The sequence below is a fragment of the Otolemur garnettii genome, unplaced genomic scaffold, assembly GCF_000181295.1.
Source record: "Otolemur garnettii isolate 467f Iridium unplaced genomic scaffold, OtoGar3 scaffold00014, whole genome shotgun sequence".
NCBI classification, from domain to species: Eukaryota; Metazoa; Chordata; class Mammalia; order Primates; family Galagidae; genus Otolemur; species Otolemur garnettii.
In genome coordinates, this window is record NW_003852409.1 from 16,578,132 (window position 1) to 16,587,385 (window position 9,254).

The 9,254-nt window shown below is 41.7% G+C and overlaps 2 protein-coding genes across 3 annotated transcripts in view; one reads left to right on the plus strand and one right to left on the minus strand.

Moving 5' to 3' along the window:
- The window catches only part of FKBP15 (FK506 binding protein 15), a 55,077-nt gene extending 52,224 nt beyond the window's left edge, over positions 1-2,853 (minus strand). Inside the window, exon 1 of one of the 2 annotated variants that reach the window (XM_012802413.2) lies at positions 2,672-2,841. In XM_012802413.2, the coding sequence (XP_012657867.1) occupies positions 2,672-2,724 (53 nt within the window). In that variant the 5' untranslated portion in view covers positions 2,725-2,841. Of the gene's footprint in view, positions 1-2,671 lie in introns of both variants that reach the window. The other variant, XM_023510611.1, reaches the window with a different exon arrangement.
- A 137-nt stretch (positions 2,854-2,990) lies between these two features.
- SLC31A1 (solute carrier family 31 member 1) overlaps positions 2,991-9,254 on the plus strand; it is a 36,820-nt gene continuing 30,556 nt past the window's right edge. Inside the window, exon 1 of the mRNA XM_003785392.3 lies at positions 2,991-3,158. The gene's annotated coding sequence lies outside the window, so the exon portion shown is untranslated. The remainder of the gene's footprint in view (positions 3,159-9,254) is intronic.

Genomic DNA, 9,254 nt, shown 5'->3' on the forward strand with positions numbered 1-9,254 from the left:
TTTTTTTTTTTGGTCTTGGAAATTAGCTGAGTTAGCTGAATCTTCCTAGATCAGTGGAGGGAAGCCAAAAGTAGTTCAAAATGCTGACTTTCTAGAAGCTAAACCCAGCTGGAGAGTATTTCAGACCACATAGAAAACTCTTTCCCTTCACATTTTGATTCCTTCTCAGTCCTCCAAATAAACCACTCTTACAATTAAACCTCCTTATATTCATAAGGCATTTCCTAAGTGCCCTGAGATATCCAATAAAATGCACAGCTGGTTAAAGGTTTTCTTTCCTTGTTCCCTGATACAAATTTATATTGGATTTGAGACACTGTCTGGGTGAGACACAAATTATTAGAGTGGTAGCTCTAAACTTGCCTAGCAATTTCACTAAATGTTATTACCTCTTACCATGATATTCAGCATATTCTAGGAAATTTTAGCAAAAAAAGTATTTCCCTTCCACCAGGGTTCTGAAATGCAGACAGTTTTTTTGCTTGTTTACCTTAAAGTTTTTCCTTTCTTAATATGTGTATACATTTTTTGGCACTCTGTGTGTGTGTGTATAAAACACTGGCCCCTTAAAAATGCTTTGGGATAACTGTTACTGGGTTTATTTTATTCTGCTACTAAAACAGAAGTTTCTTAAGGGCAAAAACTGTGCCTTACTCCCATCTATATTTGTTGAAGCTAAGTACCATGCATTTAGCAGGCATGCACATATTTCTTCATTTCAAAGACACAATGGTAGAAAAAGGATTAAAACAAAAACAAACCAAAAAAGCAAGCCTCCTGATTACTACTACTGAGTTAACCATGGGCTTTAAGAGTCTCAGAAACTGGCTCGGCACCTATAGCTCAACCAGCTAAGGCGCCAGCCACGTACACCTAAGGTGGCGGGTTCGGATCCCCAGCCTGGACCCGCCAAACAACAATGATGGCTGCAACCAAAAATATAGCCGGGCGTTGTGGCGGGCGCCTGTGATGGGCGCCTGTGGTCCCAGCTACTTGGGAGGTGGAGGCAGGAGACTCGCTTGAGCCCAGGAGCTGGAGGTTGCTGTAAGCTGTAATGCCACGGCACTCTACCCAGGGGGACAGCTTGAGGCTCTGTCTCAAAAAAAAAAAAAAAAAGAGTCTCAGAAACTCTGAAGGCAGATGATCAGTCATTTAGATACTCTCACTTCTATTTGGCCTGTATATCCTTAATAGACAAGTTTAAATCAAAAGACTTGAAATTTAAGCAAATCTATTTCCAGTAAAGTGCAAAAGAGGAACCAAAAAGCAGCTGCAGTGTTCACTATCATATATTTTACTTCCTTAGAGAAAACCAAAGAAGGAATAGCTACATCAGAGAATATTGGCGAAACTTTCCATGTTCTCAATCTTAAATTTGATTGTTTTCCTGGTTATTTTTAAGAAAAAAAAATTAATTCTAACTTTCTCTGCTAAGTCTTTTATCATCAAATTATCTGTTGTCTATGTCTAAGAGCACAGTCACATGCCTAGAATTGAAAGTGTCTCAGATCCTCAATAAGCCTGCTCAGAAAAAAAGAATTGGTGAGCCACCAAGAATTGATCTTGGGCCAGGAAATCTGGAAAAGAGCACATGACTATCATTGCCTACTCAGTAATTTTCAGTCATCTTAGACTGCTTGTTGCATGTTAATTGGAAGCCTTAACATTTCCTTTACAGACTTCCCCCAAGTACTTTCACATAGTTAAGAATATGAATTTAAATTATACCTTGGAAATTTTACACAGTGGCCTAATATACAACTATACACAATCATTAATTCAAACAGAGTCAACAGCAGCAGGGAGACTGGAAGGTATGGAGATTTTAGTGAATGTTTGGATTGAACAGGGAAAACAAGGAACCAAAACACACACTACAGCTTAACTCTAAAGTAACTGAGCAATGAAAGAATTTAAAGTGGAACTAAGTGAATGCAGGCCATCTTAAGTAAGGGTAGGAGTGGATATGTGTGGTGAGAATGAACAGAACTTAAGGATAGGTAATACAGAGCTAGTTAGTGTAAGTCAAAAGATCCTATTTAAGACCAAAAGAAAGCCTGTGTCATTTTATGGTCATTCAAGTATTGATCTCTACAAAAGATCTAGAAGCTACTTGATAGCAGCTTAATCATAAAACCCTGCAACTCTTTGGAAAAAACCTTCAATTCCAGGCCAATATACTATATAATGTTTAAGGGCAGGGAATAATGACCAAAGTCTCTCATGTCGGTTTTAAGCTTTAGAGTTTACAGAGTGCAATTTCGCAACTATTATTCACTCAACATGAACTTCCTGAGCACTCATAATGTGCCAGTGCTGAGCGCTGGACAGAGATGAACAACATAAGCAATCCCTGTCCTGTCAAGGCTCATAATCTAGTAGGTTCGCTATGCAAGAACAAAGGCAAACATGCCAAGCTGTGCGAATAAGAAAGAGAAAGCAATTTATTCTGCCTGGGACTGTGGAAGAACGGAAAGCACTAACAGGTGACATCAACAAACTCAGCACAGTTGCGTGCTCTGCCCAGCTTCTGAGAGGTGTACAGCCCCGGAATATGGCAAGGGTCTGGATCCGGAAGTTGGGAAGAGGCCTAAGACGAGACCGACTCCCTCCAACGACCCACCGGTCTCTCTCAGCCACGCCCTCTGGCTCACGCTTCTGAGTCACTCACCCGCCGCTGGGTGAGAGGAAGTCGGTGTCGTCCTCGTCCCCAGCACCAAACATCGTGTTGGCTTACACCTGGAAGCAGGGAGAAAACTGGACGTTCCCTGGAACCAGGGCCTGTCACCGCTGACGTCGTAAAACGCCGCGGCAGCGTGCTGCTTGCCGGCAGGGCGAACTCTCGCACGGTTCCTCCGCGAAAAGTAGTCTAGCCTGTGGAGAGGTGGGGCAAAGGCAAATAAGAGGTTCTCTCAGGGCACGCGCACGGCTTGACGTCAGGCCTTTCCAACCCTCAGGGAGGGCGGGGTCCAAAGTTCTTGCGCCAGCATTGGTCGGTGGGTCAGGGGGCGGGGCAGGGGCGGGAATCCTCGGCCTCGGTGGCGGTCGTGGACACGTCGAGCCCGGCAGAAGTGGAGGGGGCTTCTGAGGAGTCGGGACGGGGTGACAGGTTAAGATTCTGAGAGGGAGGCGCCAGTGGCTGGACTCGACCTAGGAAGGTAAGGCCTTTCCCGCCCTCTCTCGCAACCCTGGCATCGGCACCGTCCTTTTCCCTCCAGACAGGACCCTGCTCGCCACTCTACTCAGCTCCGCGGAAGGAGAAGGAACCCGGGACTGGGAAGATTGGAGAGCTGGGCTTCGGCCTGACCCCTGGAGTGACCTTGCGGCTGGGTGCTCGGTGCCTCAGTTTCCCTGTCTAGGAAACGGGCCATTTGTGCTTCCATGTGCCGGCTGGTCCAGAAGCTTTTAGACCTCACAGGTCGTCCAATTCCATCCTGGTCTCGTAATCTCTCAGAATTTACAGATAGGGAAACGTAGAAACTGAGCACTTGGAGTGCGTGACTAGTCCAAGGTCACAAAGAGTAAAGGGCAGACTGAGACTGAACTGCTGGTCCTTTGATTCAGGTCTTAGTGAGCTGACGGGTGAACAAGAATCTTACTAGCCCTTAAACACTGTTCCTTTACAGAGTGGTTGTTGCTAGACTATGCCATACATTTTCTAGAGTCTACCTGTATGCCACACAGGTGAGGTTTAGGGGAGCCAAAATATTCTGGGGTGGGTGATGGAAAGGAGGCAACTTTGGAGGCAGAAAAGCCCGTCACAACCTCTGGAGTTTGCGGAGTCTTCCAGATACAGTCCTACCTCAACATCTATTGTTGCCGACTCCTCTGCCTCCAAATTCCACCCTCTTTGTATCTGACGTAAGTATTTCTTTGGTTAACCTGGTATCATTCTTGGAACAATCTCAGGACAGGACAGGTTTTGCCGAGGTGTGGATAATTAGATAGTGTCCCAGTGTAACTTCCATGTGTCCACAGATCTCACTGGAGCTCTTAGACTTAGGGCTTTCCCTCACGATCGAGTTGGTTCTACAGGTGTCCCTTATCTGAATGTTTTAATCTGTTAATATGAAATTGAAGTGACCTGATAGGTAGTTCCCTCCCAGAGAATTTTGCACCTCTTAACGTATCCCCTGTTCTGCTTTTTATTACAGTTTGCGTACTCCTAAATTGTAAGCCTTCATGTCCATAGTGGGGTCTCATGGTTCTTCATTAGATTTAATAATAAAATTCATCCTTGTTCCCTCATTCCTTAATTAATAATCTTAGGATCTTTTTCCCTTGTGACCCAGAGAGCCCAATGAGAGTTCTTGCCTTTTATAAGTAGCTTCCAGAAAGGTAAAAATGCTGTACTGGCTGTGAACTCTCTGGGTTGCTTAGTCTCTTTTGTTAATTGAAGGTGACTATACTATTGTCTAAACTCTAAAGCTCCAGGGGAGGGAGAAGAGTGGAATAGGATGACTAGAAATATTATATGTAATTGTAATTTTTGTAAGTAATTTAGTCCTCTGTTTAATGGAGGATAGGGCTCTTGGTGTGTTTATAGATTGAGATGGTTTGAATGAAGGCTGACAGTTGCAGTGATGCACCTGGAATCTAACACTAGAACTGGAACCTGTTGCAGTAGGTCTGTTTAGAGTGTGAACTTGGCTTGGCTTTCTGGGAAAATGGGGAGTGAATTAGATAAGTGCCGTAGCACTTCCTAACACCTCTCCCCAGTACTGGTCACTGTCATTGCACCACTGAAATATCTGAGTAGTGCTTAAAAAAAAAATACTAAGGGAATATTTGAGCCCTTAGCTTGCATTTTTGGGTGGAGGTGTTTTTATCCTGACTATTAGTAGTCTTTTTGGTGATTGGAACACCACAAACATGCATATCCAGATGTGTAGGAACACAGCTGCTGATCTTCATTGGCAGTATGAGGAAGAGAAAAATGATGGTGAGTCTTCCTCAGACTTTGAACTGCAAGGTTGAGGACACCCAAATAGCCAATGCTTTTTTGGAGGGATGGTGGGAGACAGATTCTCATTCTCACTCTACCCTCAGTAGAGTGCCTTGGTGTCATAGTTCACAGCAACCTCAAATTCTTAGGCTCAAGTGATCCTCTTGCCTCAGCCTCCCAAGTAGCTGAGACTATAGGCATTCACCACAATGCCCAGCTATTTTTTCAGAGATGGGGGTCTCAGTCTTACTCAGGCTGGTCTCGAACTCCTGAGCTCAAGCAATCTACCTGCCTCAGCCTCCCAAAGTCCTAGGATTACAGGCGTACTATCTCTCATTCTTACTGTTTTGTAAACTTAGCTCCCACCCTAAAGATGCCTATCTTGAGTAGTTTAGGTGGATTGATTTAGAAGATTAATTTTTAAATTGGAATGTTGTATATTCCTATGGTCACTGAATTATAGTACTATTATAGTACTATTTAAATTACTATTTAAAATAAAGGTTAATGTGGTCTTTAAACTTTTATATAAAAAACTCTGATTTTGGAAATGAAAGAACAGAACAGTCTTAGAAAGGCTACTCTCACTATTCTCCAGAATCCTGACCTTCTGGCAAATAAGGTTTGGTGAACCTGTCCCAGTCTCTCTGCACATTGGCTGACAGTGACAGACAGCTGGACCACGTTCGTCCGGTAACACATTGTCTTCCTCAATTAGTATATCTTCAGATTGGTAATCTTGGACTAGAATTCAAGAAACTTGAATTCCTGTCCCAAGTTGCCTTCTAACTCAACTCTAAGCTTGGGCAAGACTCCCTAAACACTTTGTAAAAGGAGTAAATTAGATCTAAACATCTACCAAGTACTGCTGGGGATACAAAGGTAAGTAAGGCACCCTTGTTTATTTGTTTCACTTAAGTACCATGCCTTTTTTTTTTTTTTGTCTTTTTTTGAGACAGAGCCTCAAGCTCTGGGTAGAGTGGGTAGAGTGCTATGACATCACCGCTCACAGCAACCTCCAACTCCTGGGCTTAAGCAATTCTCTTGCCTTAGCCTCCCAAGTAGCCACAACACCTGGCTATTTTTTGGTTGTAGTTGTCATTGTTGTTTGGCAGGCCCGGGCTGGATTCGAGCCCACCAGCTCTGGTGTATATGGCTGGTGCCTTAATTGCTTGAGCTACAGGCGCCTAAGTACATGCCTTTTAGATGTATTCATAAAATTCATTGACCTCCTGAAGTTTGACCAGGAGCAGCAGTTTTAATAATTCCTTTCAAATTTTCAGCAGTTTTGTAGGAGATGACAATCTGTGTATACAGGTATACCCATACTGATCTATATGGGTCAATGCTTTTTAAAATGAATAGTTTAAAATTACAACTAAGTTATATCACAGGTATAGTAATAGGGATATAAATTTATATAGAAGTTCTGGGGACTCAATATCACAGTTCTATTTACTCAGTCACTAATTTTTAGAGCCATTTGATGGTTAGCTAAGAAAATAAGCTAAAGCAGGAAATCATACAGATATTGGGTACATATATTTTTATTTTAACCGAAAACATAAACATTCTTTTTTGCCTTTCTTTTAACATAAAGGCCTCAGCCTTTACTTGGAGTGTGGGATCAAAAAACTACAGCTTATAGGCCAAATCTTATCCCAGCCTGTTTTAGTAAAGAAAGTTTTATTGAAACACAGTCCTGCTCATTTGTTTGTATATTATCTATAGCCACTCTTACCTATAAAGCAGAGTTGAATAGTTGCAACAGAAACGTCATGGTCCCCAACACCTAAAATGTTTACCATTTGTCCCTTTACAGAGCTTGCCAACTCCCCTAGTCTATATCATCTTTGGTATTTTTAACATGGAGTGAGTAAATTCACTTACAAAGCAGGCTGAGTGCATAATCTTTGTAGGTGTTTATGAAATTTCCCCCAGCCTTAACAGTCGTCTCTCTCATACCTAATAGTAAACTGGTTTGTTATCTGTGTGACTCACCTTTGTCTAGTCTTTCTAAAGCATTCAACATGACTTTTATAGAAACAAATACTTAAATTCTTAAGCTCTGGAGCCAAATTACTTTCTGCTTTATTAGTTGTATAGGCCGTTGGGCAATTTGCTGAGTTTCTGCCTTTGTAAAATAGGGATAATTATAGTATCCATTTCTTAGGGTTCTTGTGAAGATTATGTGAGGTAATTCATGTAAAGCACTTAGAACCATGTCTGGCAAATAGTAGGTACCCAATGTTAACTGCTGCTAGTGAAAGCACATATAGTGAGAATAAGATGGGAGTCAGTCAGGCTAGGGCCAACATGACACTGCTGGTCTGGTCACTTCAAGTCCCTAGTGACTTTTACCTCCTATCTCCCATTAACTTTTGAATGTTGTAATAGGTGGCTGAGCTATGCTGATTATTATTTAAAATAAGAGTTAGTGTGATCTTTGCTTTGAACTTTTGTGTATAAAACTGTGATTTTGGAAATGGAAGAACAGAACAGTCTTGGAGAGGCCACTCTCCTTGTTCTCCAGAATTGCTGGCCTTCTGACAAAGTTTGGTGGACCTGTCCTCCCCATCTCTGCATATCGGCTGGCAGTGACAGGTGGCCAGACCCTCTTCATCCAGTAACTATCATTTTTTTCTCTTCTCATTTATACTTCATTGCTTTACACAATAATTAAATTATATATATAATAATAAGCACAACTGGCATTAATTAGTTTATGAACAAAGGTAACACCCTTGATAAACATACAGCTTCACTGAGGAAGATACCAGAAGTATTACATCTTGGAAAATAGCCCATCCAGTGTGTTGTCAGTTAAGTTGGTTAATAGATCTCTGTGAGATAGTTTGTTAAGACTGTGAGACAACAGTACACATAGGGAAGTAGTGGATTAAAACTGAAAAGGAATCCAGGGCTATATTTGTTAAATTCCTTGACAGCCAAGGTGACAAATTTGTACTTAGCTCAGAAGGAAATGGAATTTTTTATTCTAAATGAACATGACTGACATTAAAAAATGTAAATGGCTTACCCAGTATATGAAGTAAAGATTTGAAGTTTTCCCAGCCCCATTCCTTGTCATTAACCACTTCATTTTGCTCATCATCCCTGGAATCCTTGTGAGAAATGACTGAGAAAAGGCATGTGAGCGCTACTTGAGGCACTGGTACTAATCTGTTAAAGGTTTCAACTCTGTTCTCTTTTGGATTATAATGCCAATTTTGAATTGAGAAAGATAAAGCTTCCAGATCAAATGTTAATTCAATGAAATGACTGCTCTGCTCTAAAATTAACAGTTTATACCAGACTCAGGAGAGTCTGATTCTTGAATGTTTCTTGCTTACTCCTAACTTGGCTCTGCTGTTCAGTCCTCTTTGTGCCTTCCTTACCAAAAGTGCTGCAAGAGAGAAAGAGATGATACAGTCATTGCTAGGAAAGCTCTGTTTACAGTGACAGGATGATTTCAGCTACTAGATGATGTCAGATAAGTCAGTGACCAGCCTCTACCTATTAAAGCTGACAAGGCAGGTCTTATGTGGAAGGGAAGGGGAAGGAGGGAGTCACTAATGCCTGTACTCCCACATTCAGCTCTTAGCATAACAAAGCCATTTTAAAAACTCAAAAAAAGTTTTCTGCAGTTTTGTGACTGAAGTATGACAAGTCATCAAAACCCTGATACTTGATACATTACAATGAGCAGTTTATGCCAAAAGAAATCTTATAGTAGGGTCTGGGAAGGAAATGCTTTTGAAGTTCTATTGCTTTGAGTAATATCATTTCATGATTTAGGTAACATCCCCAAGCAGAGGAGGGGCCCATCCGTAGGAATGCAAAGCCCTGCAGAGAAGGAAAGGGTTGAGGAGGGTCCACCCTACCTCTTTTCCTTTACACAATGGCCCTAGGCTTTTGTATACAACCTGCTTTTGTAGGCTGAGGACATTGTGCAATACAGCATAATGAGATGGAAGCCTTCATCTCGAAAGTAAATATGAGAAATGATTTGGAGGGAACATGTAAAGAGAGCAAAACTCTGGCAACCAGGGACATGTTTTAAAGGATGGTTTTCTCAGCCAGGATGAATCTTTCCCTAGATAGTGGAGTTATTGCAGAACTATGATGAGTGTTTATGTAATTCTGAAGCAGTTTAGAGCAGCTAGGATGTTGTCATTACGATTTATGGAATGAAAGACAGAAATGCTGTAGTTATATACCTATGTAGTTACAGACCCTCATTTTTCTCTTCTGCCTTTTCTTTTTTTTTTTTTTTTTTTTGAGACAGAGCCTCAAGCTGTCCCCCTGG